Source organism: Microtus ochrogaster, chromosome 22, assembly GCF_000317375.1.
Source record: "Microtus ochrogaster isolate Prairie Vole_2 chromosome 22, MicOch1.0, whole genome shotgun sequence".
Classification (NCBI taxonomy): domain Eukaryota; kingdom Metazoa; phylum Chordata; class Mammalia; order Rodentia; family Cricetidae; genus Microtus; species Microtus ochrogaster.
Genome location: NC_022023.1, coordinates 16,353,084 through 16,369,170, shown reverse-complemented (window position 1 = coordinate 16,369,170; position 16,087 = coordinate 16,353,084). Strand labels below are relative to the sequence as shown.

The following is a 16,087-nucleotide window of genomic DNA, read 5'->3' as shown; positions in this document are numbered from 1 at the left end:
TCTTCCGTCCCTCCCCTTGGTACCACTTTTTATACTTCCTCCACCTCCATAGCATCCTTTCTGCTCTCACATCTCATGTGTCCTATTGTCCCTCCTGCGGGTGTCCCCCAGGGCCTCTTCTTCTCTTGTCATCGCCTACCTTCTGGTTTCATAACCTAATCCCATGCTCACTCTTACGTGTACACATGCCTACAAACATAGGAAGCCCGGCTAGAAATCTCAGCATGGGCGTGTCTCAAGTAGTTAGAAGCGGTGCTATCACACGACCCAGCCGCTCTGTTCCCGGGTATATATACCTAAAGAACTTACATCCTACCACAGACCTTCGCATGCTTATGTTTACGGCTGCATTATTCACAATAGCAAGAAAATAAACTCTGTTTTAAAAAACGTTGTATTTAAAGAAAAGTCGCGAAAAGTATATATGGTTTCTATTATGATCTGCCATCTGCCTGCTATTAGCATATTACACACTGCATTTTGCTAATCCATTATTAGCCAAATGCCATTGTTTACCCACATTGCCTTAGTTTTTAACCTCTTTTCCTTTTGCTATTCCAGGATTCCATCCGGAACACTGCATTGTATCAACTCATGGCATCCCCTTTGGCTCTTCTGGGAGGTCAGACATTTCTTTACTAAAACTAAAATATCTGCATTTTTCAAAAAGGGAACAAAACACTTTCTGAACTCTGGTATCTGAGCAAATGCTTGCCTTCTCTTCCCCATTAGCATGTATTTTATTGGGTAAGAACCTCCCTCTCTCCCATTCTTCCTCTGTTCTTCTCTTCTGCTCATCCTCCTTTTCTTGCTCCCCCATCTATCTCTGCATCCTGCAGAACAGGGCATTCCCCTGGGTTTCTGGGTATCTCACATCACTGACCAGGAATGACCTTCACTGTGCTGGCTCCTACTATTCACACTCACCATGGAGTCTGGGATGGCACTTTGGGATCATTTCTTTGCCAACCTGGTAAGTCTCCAGGTGCTGTGTTTACCATGCTATCAGACCTCTCCCAGATTTTACCTCTATTCTCTCCACCTTCATGAAGAAGGATCTACGTCAAGCTGCAATAGCTGCTGCTTAAGCTTAGACCGAAGGCACCCACTGGCATCTTCTCTAAAGCAGAACCAGCCAGGTTATAAACTTCCACAATGTAGCCCATTACCAGTGACTGCCTATACCCAGCTGCTGCTGCAGACAGAGCAAGGGGAGGAGCTGAGGGAAGAAAGCCTGCCTTCAAGAGTAGGGCCCCACTACATCATCTTCAAAGAGGTTATAAACACCCCATTAGCCACTCTACCCATCTTAGGGATACATGACAAGGTTCTGCTAACACCAACATCACACACATCCAGAAATTAATCTTTCTTTGGTTACCAAATACCATGGAGGTTGAGCCCAGATGCATGCATGTAAGTTCACATTCATGTATCTCTATGTGCAAATGCATGTGTGTACCATCCCCCAGGAAAAAGAGTACCAATTTAAATAAAATTCACAGCAAATAGCTTCTATATACACTCTTTCCTTATTATATAAATGTTTGTTATACTTTGGAAATTGAGGTCAGGTCCCATTGAGTACCTGTAGAGTGAGATATCATGGATATAAAGAAATGCCTTGTTTTGTTTTCAGGCAAGGTCTCATGAGATCTAGGTCGTCCTCAAATTACATGAAGCAAAGAATGACCTTGGACTCCTGATCTTACCACCTACATCTCCTGTGTGCAGGGATTACAGGCAGGGGTCACCATGCCTGAATATGTAGCACAGGAGATCAAGGGCTTCCTGCATGTTAGGCAAATGGTCTACCAACTGAGCCACATCCCCAGCCTTACATTGTGGTCTTTGAAATGTGCTCAAATGGTCAGGACACTGAAGATTGGAAAAGAACATAGCTTTTAAGAAAAAAAATACTTTCTTGAATATTAAAATGATATTTTAATACAAAAAGGCCTTAGTGGTGATGATTTCAAATAACAAAAAGAGTTCCAAATGCTGACATTTTCTGTAAGTCTGCTGCTACAGGAGTCCTACCCATACTGTTTGTGGACTGTGCTGAATTCCTGGGTCCAGCGGCTCTGTTCTGCACACAGATAAGATGTGTCATTTGAAAATAGAAAACTCCTAAAATCACAAGCCAAGCCATCTCCTTGTCTAGTACTTTCTGACAGACAGCTTCTTCCAAGATGCCAAGTAACCCCCTTTCTTTGACCCAAAGTTCAAGAGGTGAGGTGTTTTTGTGAAGATTCTCAAGTTACTGCACCAGAGACGCATAGAGAAGTACCTGCTGACAATTATTATTTACTGTCAACAGTAAACAGTAGATACATGCATCATCTACTACCTTAACTCATCATAAATTGAAATTACAAAAATATGATAATATATTATTATGCTGTAGCTGGACACCTGCATACAACTCTGTTAATCATGTGAATTTCGCCTTTTCTGACAAATTGGGACCCATGCCTCCCTGTGCCTGGGGTCGCTCAGAATTTGGGGACCTCCTTCTGTAGAAACGCTAAGTAGTAGGTGTTTCCACAAGATGGCACAATAGAAAACTCACAGCTGCTCTTTGTTTTGATTTTCTCTCTTGATGAAATGTTTTAATTTTGTGGCGGTTGTGGTTTATGTGTAGTAGAACAGACAGAAGCCTGACTCATGCCTCAGTGTAGACTTCTGACTTTAAGCTCCGATGGCATTCATATTCATTTTCTGGAGTTACAAACTTTCCTCCACTAAGATTTCCCCCCGATTTTGCCTGCATCCACTCTGCTCCCGCAACAGCCCACTGTCTGTACACTGTATGCAATCCCTGTTCTATGATAGCTATCATCAGCCTTCTCCCAGACTGGATCCTGACCTGTCCCTTTGTTACCTCTGTGTTGGAGAGCTGGAACCATGGTTGCTTCCCATAGGTAAAGATCTCCCACAGGATAACCCCAAAGCTCCACACATCACTCTCTGTGGTGAACTTCCGGTACATGATGCTTTCGGGAGGCATCCAGCGAATGGGGAGCATGGTGTGTCCTCCCACCTAAAAAGGACAAAGACAGAGGCACATAGAGTTATTAAATAGACCAAGTCAACCGGAAAGTCTCTACCTTTCTTATATAAATGCACCCTCCATGCATTGTATCCTAACGTGGTCATGCTATAGGTAACCTGAACTCATAGGTGAATAGAGATGCTCACATCAGTGAATAGCATATTGAAAGCAGCTATAGGTCAGACCTGAGGGAAGAAGGCAGACTTCTTAACACTGAGCATGAGAACTAAAAGGTGATCTGAAGTGAGAGAGACCTAAGAGCCTGGTGCTAGAATAGAATCTTAAAATCTCCCTTAAAGACAACTCCAGGAAGAAGCCAGGAGAATCATGGTGTGTGCTCCAGGCATCAGAGTGGCCACAGGCATTGAGTTAGATCCCTTGACAAAGGTAATCAAAGCACAAATATACACTACAGACAGCTAATCTGTAGATTCTTAATTTCTGCTCTCACTTAAATTTTTCATCACAATGTAGGATCTGTGTTTCCTGTGAACAGGATAGAGACTTCAAGATGCCCCTAAGATTGGGTGGAGACAAAAAAGAGTCTTTAAAATGCTTGGTAAGCTACAACACAGAGAGTATGGTCTTTAAAATCAGCCTCCAGAGACACTACTGGTGTGTTTACCCATGGGAGTCAAGGGTAAGAGAAAGTGACCGAGAGGGTCAGACATTTTGGGTTATGACTGAGGGGGGAATCTCTGCATAAATATTCACTCCCCAGTGGGTTAGAGATGCTAGCCCACATGAGAGAAAGTTCACAACATGTTTCAAGACTCAGGCATGAACTGCATAGTTACCAAGCAGAACGTCAGAAGTTGGATTAATAGGTGAAATTTGTTATGAAAGTGCTTGCTGTTGGTTTGAAAAGGAAGGAGTTCTGTGTTGTGTGGCCCAGCAAACTGCTAACACGAACATCTTTCCCTGATGGACCGGTTGGATGGGCATCAACAATGAGCAGTGGGAAGTGGATGACTAAGCAGGTGAAAACCTCCTATCTAAAAGGACAGATAGTGTGTGTCTTATCCACTGGGAATGTCTCAGGAGAAACCGATCGTCAGGAATTTTAGAAAAGTCACCTGTCTCCTGGGATTTCTGAAATCAGTCTACTCTCGCATTGACTGTAAAGACAAGGCAAGATACTCCCGCCTGAGAAACAAGGACCAGGACCCTTCCCTACACACAGGCCTTCAAAGAAAATGAAACACAAACAAAATCACCAGGAATTGAAAGGATGGTTTGAGAAGAACAGAAGAAAAGGTGTGCCCGAAACGCAATGGCTTGAATTCCACAACCACAGAGCAAACAGACCACAACAATGCAATGTAAATCTGAATAACGCTTGCTAAATTGGTGACTAAAGGTAATACAGTAACTAATAAGGGCTTCCTATAAAATAGAAGCATGGAGTAAGTAATATCACCAATAATGTTAACAGTACCACCGCTGCTGCTGCTCAGCTCATTATGGGGCATGAAATTTCCACATGATTTTAACTGTAAGTGCAGAGAAGAGTAGATACAGAAATAATTAAAAGCCCAATAAAGACTTTATCATTAAGAGAGGAGAAAGAACACTTATAGATACCAATCAATTATTGATCACAACAATTTACACTTAACTGTGCTCGTGAAAAACTTAAAGCAGCTTCCAGAAGAATAAAAAATACTACATACAGCTTCCCAGCCTGTATCAGGCAGCATCATCAAAATCTTCCATCTTACAAAAGACACCACAAACAGGGAGAACCGCAATAATGAACAAAGATTACAGAATGGGAGAGAAGTGTAAAACTCTGTAGATAGTATAAGCACGTTATTACTGCCTCTAACTCGGGAGGAAAATTTTAGATTAAAAATCAAGGTTTACCTTATTTAGAAAAGCTGTACTTAAAACAAAATTACAAAATACTCAAAATAAAACAATGAGAGTACATGTGATAAAAGTGAAATATAATCAGCCATATATGTGCATATGCGCATACACAAGCATGCATTTCATATAGATGAATATGCAGATGTGTATGGCCAATTAAATTTCCTTTATTAATTTCTTTTTAGACATTTCGTATTCTTTCTCATATGAAGTTGAGAAACCCTGAATGTCAGCAATTTACTATTAAAAAGGCTTATGTCATGTTTATTTCAATTGACTATTGTATATAAAGTTGAAAAAAATCCAACATTATGTTAATCTTGAACTTGTGCTCTCAGGTACTACAATAGTATTACGTGAAATACACAGAGATCTTTACATTTGTAATGAACAAAATATTATAAGACTTAAAAACCGATGAAGCCACCACAATGGAAAACTAATACACACTAAAATTATTTTTAAATACAAACTCCAACCACAAATTAAACCTCAAACACATCTGAAATTTCAAAGGAAAAAATAAGTCCATTATGAGAACAAGAAACATCTCCCTTACCAAATAAAGCAAACAGGAAATAACAACAAAGGATTAATCTATTAAAAGGTTCACTGGGAGCATCTAAAATGCTATTTGGTGAAAACAATATTTAAAACTATTTTTAGAGCATAAACTAGAGTCTTACCATTGAACCATATGAAAAATTGGGGTAATCCTTAGAAAAATATGTAGAATTTGAGTAGCTTTATATAACTATACTAAGAAAAGATTCAGTTTTAAAGGGAAGTGGGCCCTATAAAAATATAGAAAGAGAATAAAAATAAATAAACAATAAAAACAAGATTTGAAAATGAAACTGATTTGATATAAATCAAAACAGCCCCCAAACAAACAGAGAGGAAAAAGACAAAACTCTCATTCGATCTACATAATGAATTGCTTGTCTTCCAAAGTCATAAAAATCACTGGCCATGTTAATAAACAATGTAGAAGAGAAAACTGTAAAATGCTAAAATTAAAAACAGTAATTCCTAAAATACAAGTTCAGTGACTGATTTACCAAAAAATATTAGTGAAAATCTGAAAATGTAGAAAATTTGAGAACAAAATATTAAATTTACAGCAAATAAAATACACGTGTGAAGAAAACAAAAAGATGGCCTTGTTTGTGAATTCTACTAGGTTTCCTGACCTGTATTTTTCCAGTGTAAAAAGCAAAGATACTTTCTCAAATCATTCTCTGTAGTTTAAATTTCTCTAAAGGCAGAAATGGTCTAACAACATAGAACCTCAAATATATAAATACAGATAAAAAGATTGTATCTATATGTACTGATAGAGCTATCTCTGTTCTAAATATAAATGCCAAATATGAATAATTTATTGTATTATATTCAAAATATACGACAAGAAAAACAACTTAGGAAATCTACTATTCCATTTGCCTAACTAAAAAGTAAATAAAGAAAAAGCATTCTTTCAAAAGATACTAAAGTTATTGTTTCCTGGTTGAAATCCTTAATCTATGAGTAAGGAAGAAAACTTCGTTTAAGTAACAGGTTAACTATCACAATGCCTGAAAAACCTTAGAACAGAAAGGACATTCTTTCCTTGATTTTGCAAAGCTGTCCAGGAAATCCAAGGCAATGTAACAAAGTAATTATTTTGTTAAATGGACACAGTATCCAAACTGACTGCTAAATACATATCTTTCTATGCCTAGATTAGTGCAACTCTCAGACCTCATCAGGAAAGTCCCTTATGCAGCCAATGGTGCTTAACGCAGAAACTAACAACTGGTCAACCTGCAGAGTAAGTGCTTGTGAGAGTCCAGCCACAAATGGGAGATCTGTATCACATTCCTTCCTCAAGGCTCAGGGAAAACAAAGAAGAGGGGAAGGAGAGATTGTATGAGCCAGAGGTCAGAGAGGACCAGAGCAAAAACAGTGTCTTCTGGACATCACAGGAACGATGCAGTCCTGAACTCACGGCTGCTGTGGTTGCCTGCACAAGCATTAGCATCCTAGCATGGAGGGGAGAGGAGGCCATGAGACCCAACCCCTGACTGAAGTGTTAGGGAGATTTTACGGTTTCTAGGGTAGGGACAGTCTTCTCCTAAGATAGGTCAACCACACTTCAGCGGATGGACACACAGCCAGAACAAAGTCAAGTCTATTAGTTACTACATTTTGAAAAGGAGGTCACAAAGTTAGTGGATTGTGGAGCTGGGATATATCCGGAAGAAGTTACAGAGAGGAGTCGGGCATAAATATGATCATAACAGATGGTATGAAGAGTTCTCAAAGAATTAATAAAATATTTATGTTTAAAAATAAATATATAATAAAATGTTGAAACAGAAGAATCAAAATTGCTGCCTGGAAATAGCATATTATTCAAAACAACTAACTAAAAAGAAATTGAAACTATTGTAGCTCAGTAAGATATCCATATAGAAACACAATAGGCAAACTGCACCTAACAATACCATAGTAACTCAAAGCGGAATTGAAAAATAAAACTGTAGAGTATCAAGAAAGGGCTTAAACTCTGAGACATAACTCAGCTTTAGATGTATAGGTCTGTTTAGGCAAAAGAACACAAAAGAGGACCCACTTAGACGCAATTATATCATCTTCTTCAATAAGAAGGTTTGGTGGGATAGCCTCTCATTCATTCTTCAAATATAATTTCAAACTTCAGCGCAATATAAATTTAAAAAGCCCCAATGGAATGCATTATGGGAACTGACAAAATGAATCCAAACTTTATCCAGAGTACTGATTGCTTAATTAAAGACTTGTTGAACTAGAACAATGATGGGGATTTGTTTCATCGGATAAGTAAAATATTTGATTGCACTATGTAATGAACACTCTGAGTTTAGCATAAGGATAGACAATATATTAGTGTAACCAAATAGAAAGCCTGGAAGCAGAACCATGGATAAATACTAGTGTTTAATATATGAAATGATGGGTTAGTAATTAAAGTGTTGGGACAATGAACTATTCATTTAAAAAATACACTTAGATACCTACCTCACACCATATACAAAAATCATTTCCAGATGGATTAAAGAGCTAAACATAAAAAACAAAACAATAAGAATATTAGAAGAAAACTTATAAAGGTATTTGTATAACCTCAGGAGTAGAAGACCTTCCTACATGACATACACTTAAAAAGTCATAAAAGATATAATTTATAGACACAATTTTGTAAAATTAAATAGCAAAGACAAAATTCATAATCAAAAGACAAATGACAGAAATATCTGCAACATATGTAACATACAAATTATTATAATCATTACTACTTAATAATAATTTCTGTAAAATAGTCTTGCTATGTAGCCCCAGGCTGGCCTGGAAGGTTTCTGTGTAAACCAGGCTTGCCTCAAGCTGGAGGAAGTTCTTCTGCCTCTGCCTCCCCAGTGCTGGGACAGACAAGGAATTAAAGTCCATGTGATTCATGGCAGTCCTTCCCATCAGTTAGACAAGCAAACCAACAGACAGATGAATAAAGACTGAGCAGACAAACCACAAAATAGCTACAAATGGCCACACACAAATGAAGAGATGCCAAGTAAAAGAGCATAGACATGTATTTAAAAGACACTTGATAAAAAGGGAAAAGAAAGGTTGCTATCTGATGCTGGAGGAGGTGTGAGGCCTGATATTCTGATGCCAGCTATGAGACTGGAATCGGCTTCTGAAGGTACAGTTTTTGTTTTATCATACTGATGTTGCAAGAGTCTTGAAATCCATCAGTTTCACTGCAGAAATAGTAGAGAACTATTTCCTTGTGTGGAGGCAAAATTTTTTGGTTCAAGGCCTTTCTTTGTTGTTTCTAAAAGCATGGATAGATTCATTTTCAAAGGTATATATGAGAGTTAAAACAGAATGCAAAAATGTTACTTGTACTGGTATCTAATTATGTCCAAGACAATAACTGTAGTAGACGAAAACATAATTTATTGATAAATACACTTTGTCATTCTCGTTCATGAAAAAATGGAAATACATAAACATAATAAATATACAGTAATCGTGTGTGATGTTGTGGATGATATGAAGGAGTCCAGAAAGATACTAAGCCGTAATTTTCTCTAGAGATGCAAGTAAGAAAGTTCCAGTGTTTGTTATATGTATTTCTATAGTGTTTGAAATTTTACAGTGATCACATAACGCATTTTAAAATTCCAAGATAAAATCAAACACAAACATTTGAATATACAGACAGAAACCAGCAGATATAAGTACACATAAAAATATCAGTTTTGTAAAAGAAGTATGTTTGTGATATACTATGCGAGAATGGTTGTCCCATCTGATATTTTGACTGAAAAGGAACAGAAATCTGTGATGTTCCAACACATCACCCTGGGTGTATAATTTTAAATAATGGAACCCTTCACTTGATGCTAGTATGTGTCTCAGTGGGTGTTTTTTATATATATATACAATACAGAGAACATTTTAAATTGAAGTCTCCGTGTTCAAGAGTGTGGGGTGCGAACTGTGATGGGTCTAAGTATTTGAGCAGACAAGTGTCAGAAGAACATTAGCTGGTCACAGGGGCCCCGTTTAGAAGACTCTTGAGTAGCACCACCAATGTGGGTGAAATTTATGCTCCATTCTTCAAGGAGTAAGGTCCTTAACATGACAAAACCAGCAAAAACTGGAAGTCAAAAAACCCTAAATTTTGGTATGATTTTTGATGAGTACTTAGCCTTTAGGAACTTAGGTTTCTTCAACTTCAAAATATGAATTAAGCAACAAGGCTGCCTCAGAATCATGGATACAAAATCCTCCTGGGTATCACTAAGTGCAGAGATGTGGACACACATCTCACTGTTTACATCTTCACATACTCCTGGACAGCACAGCAGATCTAACTTCCTTTATTGTCCATAAGAGCCCATATTGATTTCCTCCCAGCATAACTAGAAGACTAAGTCTGGGAAAGGTAGTGGTCTAATAATTAGTAATGATAAAACATTCATGACAAATATCTCCACCCTAAAACTTACCCAGACAAAAGCTATCAGGAAGCCATAGTCTCGGAGATAAGAACAGTACTAATAGTTGGGCGGTGGTGGTGGTGCACACCTTTAATCCCAGCACTCGGGAGGCAGAGGCAGGCAGATCTCTGTGAGTTCGAGACCAGCCTGGTCTACAAGAGCTAGTTCCAGGACAGGCACCAAAAACTACAGAGAAACCCTGTCTCAAAAATCCAAAAAAAAAAAAAACAGTACTAATTAGTGAATAATAATGTCATATATTCTCTTGTTTCATCCTGTCTCTTTCGGGGGCAACAGGAGCCTCTATTGTGCCCACTTCTCAGATGAAAATAAGATGACTTGTCCAAGCTTTGCAGGAGTAATATCAGCTTGTGATCAGAGCTCTCTAAGGGGATAGCTTGAAAGATCTTGAGGCTAATCTTGAAAAAGGGCAACATAAAATATTAAGATCCAGGAAATATGCCGAATAACAATTGTAGAATAAAAAAATCTGGGAAATGAAACTTGGAATCGATTGTTCTTGGGAAGAATGCCCTGTCTGCTTTGGGACACCTTCCATTGCCCATCACCGCTTCCTCTGTCCTCTGATGGAGGAAGGTCATTGGTTAAAAAATAAATTATTTCGGGGCATAAGCCATGCGGGCGGCCGGGGTGCTGGGGACGCAGCCCCGCTGCTATTACTACTACAGTCCTCTCTTACACACTCTCCTGACCAACAAAGGTGGGAATTAGGAAATCTAGAAGGAGGGATTGCTTAGGAGAGGCTTTGTTCTTTGGGTTTAGATGCCAGCCTATAGAAATTAGGTGGCCGTGGAATCCCAAGACCTGTTCTTCTTTTGTTTCTGTCACTGAACCTGTGCAGGATTCACCATGGTCTTTGTGTCTTAGACCATCATGTATGTCGAGTTAAGAATTTGAAACTTGTTTAATTATTAAGTCCGCTTGCCATGAAAACCATCATTACAGATATATGAGTATCAACACGAAACAGCATGGGTCACACTATCTCCATAAAGTTCTCCTTAAACCCAGAGACCATGAAGATTTTGAAGGATTCCAGACCCTTAGTAAGGATACGAGGTAGGTGACCAACTCCAGTTTCAGATACTCACTCCAAAGACATTTGTTAGCTACGGAGCTATAAGAAAAGTAAGCAACTGTTCCCAAACCTACACAAATAGGGAAACCTCCTCTGGACCTTCTGTCCAAGCAGCTTCCTGGTGATCTTGTTACTTTGCAGGGGAGAGCACTTGACTCACTACCCACTAAAACAGTGCTACAAGGCTCTCACAATATGACTCCCATATCAGTAAGGGTTTGGATAAAACTACAAGACACCCAGATAAATTTCATGTCAGAAAGTGAAGGCTTGTGTATTTGAACGCTTGGTCCCCAGCCTTCCCCTCCATGACGGGCTCTGCTCCCTCAAACTGTGAGTCAAATAAACACTTCCTCTCTTAAGTCGCTGCTTGCTGGTTATTGGTCATAGCAATAAGAAAAGCAGACCCAGCTTTCTCCAAGGGTCAGCTGTGAGAGCTTTGTTTTCCTTCTGAAAAACGTTTCCAGGACTTGCTCCTTTTCAAAACACACACTTGAAGTGCTTCGGTCTGCGCCAGGGACTATTTTTGATGCCTCATTTCCTTCCATCTTTGGCCAATGGAAGCCTCTCAAAGCTGTGCCTTTCTCTTCTCATATAACCCCAGTAGTCTTTGATCGTACCTTCACTTTCTGACATGAAAGAATATTCTAGGCTTCTCTTGTACATTTCATATCAGAGCCTTTGAAGCTCTTTCTCCAAGGATTTCTGCATCTTTTTGATGCACAGTGAAATTTTGGGACCATAGTATGGGTTCTCCTGAGTGCTCAGTGCTACTAGGGTGGTCATCACTTCGGAGTCTTTATAGTGGGAAATTCAGAGCTAGGAAATCATTTTGTTGAAAGAGAAAAGACCTCACAATTTTTCTTTATCCATACTCAAATTTAGGATGGCTTGATTTCCTTTGACGTTGTATTTTAATTTCCTTTTTATGCTAATTTTTTTATTTCTGGAACTTAATAAGTTAATTTTTTAACATATTAGTTTCACTTCTCAATCATGCTAAAAATGTGTGCATAGTTTCAACATCAAGACACCTACACTGCTTTCAGTTTTTTCTGTCCTTAAAATACACACTGACTAGAGAAGAACAGAAGGTCTGGCTTTATCTTAGCCCCTTCAAAGTTACTATACCAATAAACTTCCTATTTTATTCCTTTTTGAGTTTTAAAAAAAATTTTGGCTTTTCATTTTCCAACTTATTTAATGTCACTTGTTGATCTTGCAGAACTGCTAAAAAAAAAATTGGAAACATAGCATCAATCTCAAGAGCACAAAGTAAGATCCTTTTCCGTAAATAACATCCTAGCCTTATTCCACTGTTGCCCTTACCACTAGGTGGCCCTACTCTTAACCTCATATATGTTGTGCCCTGAGCAGCCCCCCACCCCGCCAGAGGGAGACCACCAGAAAGCAGAGTGGACTGGACCGCAAAATGCAAGGTTAACTCTTTTATTGCAAGTGCAAGCAAATATAGGCAATTATTTGGCTGGCCAGAAACTTCCTCTTCATTACCCCAAAACAACAAGGTAGAGAGAGAAGTTAAAATTTTCTTTGCAAGGTTAGTTTTTAAAAGGTAGGTGCAATCTACAAAGAGGCTTTTTGAAGTGTCTTTTGGCACAGGTGCAAGGCCTTCTGCCCCCCCCCCCCCATCCTGGTAAGTCAGCTTTCTCCTTGCTTTACTTTTTACCACCAGGTGGCTGGCTTTCTAAGTGACCTTGTGCTTGGAATCTCCCCGGTGGGAGGGGGAAAGGAAAGCACTGCTAATCTGTGTTTCTAATTTTAAAACATTATGCTAGGAAATTCTTGTCCCTTTGAAAATAAGGGGTGAGGGTCTCTCAATATATAGCACAATTCTGGTTTGTTCTAGTTTATTCTCTGCCTCCCCCCTTTTTTTAAAACACAGACATAGATCTATTCAAATTAATTTCTCTGTTCTGTGCTTTGATCTCTTAACAGGAGTTCACTCTTTACTTGTACAGGACTTCACTGTGTATGCCAGTTGACAGTTGGTAAGTCTATCCAGTCAACCCCACTGGTTGAACAGCTTGCCCATGGAAAGACACACTTCTTCCCATGAAAAAGACACAATGAACTCTGCCTTCCGAACTGATTGCACTCCTGAGCCTGCAGAGCTTGGAGATGCATGAAAACCTCAGAGCATGCCCTCAGTGCTCAGTTTTCAGGTGTTTTGCAGATCCTCAAACCTTACAGTCATATTTTCTAAACTTAAATTTAGAATTGCCAGTAGTCTAGCAATACCTCGGGTAAATAGAACACAATTCATGTATGCTGAGCCTCCAATTCCAAAGCATAAATAAATACATACATAAATAAACAAACTGGGAGGGGAAACAACCCTCAAAGGCTATCGTGTGAGGAAAAAAGCAAAATAATCCTTGATAGGAGACAAATACATAGCCTAGGCAAATAGTTCAAAAACTTGAGTCAGATGTCAATAGAAAAAAATTCTTTTCCTTCACATATATTGCTTTGCTTTGATCCTGACTCTTGGATCAAAAAAAAAGATGGAATTTATTCTGAATCACTCTCTATATTAACAATAAATAAGTTCATTAATAATATATGTGGTAATTGGTAAATAGAGGAGATAAATTTCCATTCATAGTTTACTTTTCTCTTCTATAGCATCAAAAGCTGGTATAAAGAGATATTATTTTGATCTACTGCCTATTTCCTCACATTGTTAATAAATGCAGAGATACTCATTCCAAAAAAATCTCTTAACATTTAGAAACTTATGGTCACTGGACATTAAAAATTAAATTTAAATCTCCATACACACTTTTTGTCACAGGAAACTATGATAGAGTGGCCAATAAAGGGCTTTCAAGCATAAAAATAAATTATATAAAGATAAAATTCAGTGTGGTAACTGAAATGAAAATATAAATTCAGGAAGAAAAAGGAGCCATGTAAAAATGGGTGTTTAAGAACTTGTTCATGTGTTAAATGGATGATGTACCAAATTGCTCTGGTATTTAAACTTCATTAGATGCACTAAGGGAATGATGTATTTTTTAATGTCAATGTTTACAGTATTCTGGGAATGATGGCCACACTTGCAACTGTTTAAAAGGTTGCAGCCAACCATATAGTAGTTTTCCCAGGGACAACTTTACATGGGTAAGAGGCATGCAGAGTTTTCCAAAATTACTATGGGATCATAAAAATTTGGAGTGCTCAGGCCTGAAACCTTTCCTTTCCATGCAGAAGGGAAAGGTCCTGCATCTCTGTCTCAATCATTGCCAAAGGGAGGCAATAAGAGACAAGACAGGAGCGAGGAAGAACAGCTTCTGACCAGTGTAGGCGTCTGCTTGCTTAGGACCCGAGCATCCTGCCTTCATCCTAGCCCTTAGTTCTTTGTCTCATCTGCATCCTCGAAAGCCCGAAGTACATAGTGCTGAGGGGGCCGAGTTTGGAGTGGCTGCAGGTGACCCAGTTCCAGGTCTTGTTGGGTGTAGATGCATCGCAGGGAATTCTCAGACCTCCTAAGTCTTGCCCCGCAGCTTTCCTCGTCATCTTGGACAGGGGATTTGTGTCTGAGCCTTTCACTGAAGGGCTCCCACTTCTCTATAGTCCGAGGGAACCCATTGTTCTAGGTCAAAGAGAAACTCAGCTAGGCTTTAGAAGGTCTCTGTGCCTCTCTGTCTATTACAGCAACAAGGGGGCACCATGCATGTGAACACCTTCTCACCCAGACATTGAAAACATCTCACACAACTCAGACTATACTAGATAGAAGGAGATGTTGTTACCCTTATTCCAAATACTCAGACCAAGACTCAGCAAAGAAGAGTATGTCTTCCTAAGTGCATACCTACAGGGCAGAGAGTTTCTGGAAACAACTCAAATTTCCCTGTTTGGAAGGAATATGGGCCAAGCCAGACTTTTGGAAGGAGATAATAAGGCAACCTATCTTCTTTGAGGAATCAGCTACAAAGAATTGTTGCAACTTTGCAGTGGATGTTTATGACAAGATGATCTAATCATCTAGAGACTGCCGTTCATGGCAGGCGCCATTTTTAAAAATCCAATTTTAGTGTTTCTTAATTGCACGTCTTAGCACAGAGAAAAATACCCATGCTCACTGAAGAAACAAATAAAACTTCAGCCTATATATTCTTCATCACTTGAGAAGGCTGCTTAACACTTAACGCATGTCCCGGTGGGTTTTGCCTCTTGCATCCTGCCCCTCCGGGTCCCAGAGGTCCATCAGTGAGGAGCAGCTATCACATGGAACATGACACTAGCTATTTTCCTAGTCGCCACTGCTACAGTCATTAAAATTAGTCCATCCTTGCTCTGAAATCTGGGGGTTTCAAATAGAGTATGCACACTAATTTTGGTTCCACAGAGAATACCGTGTGCACACACATACTAACATCTCAGGAGGAGGGATGTCTAGGCAGATGCATATATGGAGCAGGGTGTGTGATTTGTGAGGATAGTCGCCGATGCTGGCACAGACACGGGCCTTTTGGACATGCTCTGGTCATGTAAGGTTGAGGAATATTCCCCCTGGGCATTCCTTGAAATAAATGACTCAACATGTAACAAAAAGATCCAAAGTTTCCTTCCATATTTTTTTTTCTCCCTCAAGACAACAGAAAGAAATGCTTTTGTTCTAAGCCATTTGATTAGCTTTGTTGATAGCTCTAAAACTTTTCAGAGCACCGGAATCCTATTCAGGAAAGAATGCCACTCATTGCTGGGAATGTTACTTATTCCAGCTGTTGGGCTCCTTAGCAGTTTCCTCCTTTGAACATGGGAGCTTTTCAGAGCCTGTGTAATCTTAGATTGCCGTTCTGAAACTGTCCCGGCTCCTACCTTTTCTCCTTCATCTGCCCCTCTCTCACCTCGGGTGTCTACCCAAGGGTTGTGGTTCTTTTAAAGAGCTATTTGGCTTTCTTGCAAGCCCATTCATTCCTCTGCTCATTCACTAATTCATTAATTCATTCCTCTGCTCATTCACTAATTCATTAATTCATTCCTCTGCTCATTCACTAATTCATT

At 39.2% G+C, this 16,087-nt stretch overlaps 1 protein-coding gene across 2 annotated transcripts in view; it reads right to left on the bottom strand.

Annotated features, from left to right (window-relative positions):
* Ntrk3 (neurotrophic receptor tyrosine kinase 3) overlaps positions 1-16,087 on the bottom strand; it is a 360,980-nt gene that overhangs the window by 2,588 nt on the left and 342,305 nt on the right. The window contains exons 16-17 of one of the 2 annotated variants that reach the window (XM_005357742.2): positions 7,970-8,011; positions 2,885-3,043 (exon numbers count right to left, since the gene is read on the bottom strand). In XM_005357742.2, the coding sequence (XP_005357799.1) occupies positions 2,885-3,043; positions 7,970-8,011 (201 nt within the window). The remainder of the gene's footprint in view (positions 1-2,884; positions 3,044-7,969; positions 8,012-16,087) is intronic. The other variant, XM_005357743.2, reaches the window with a different exon arrangement.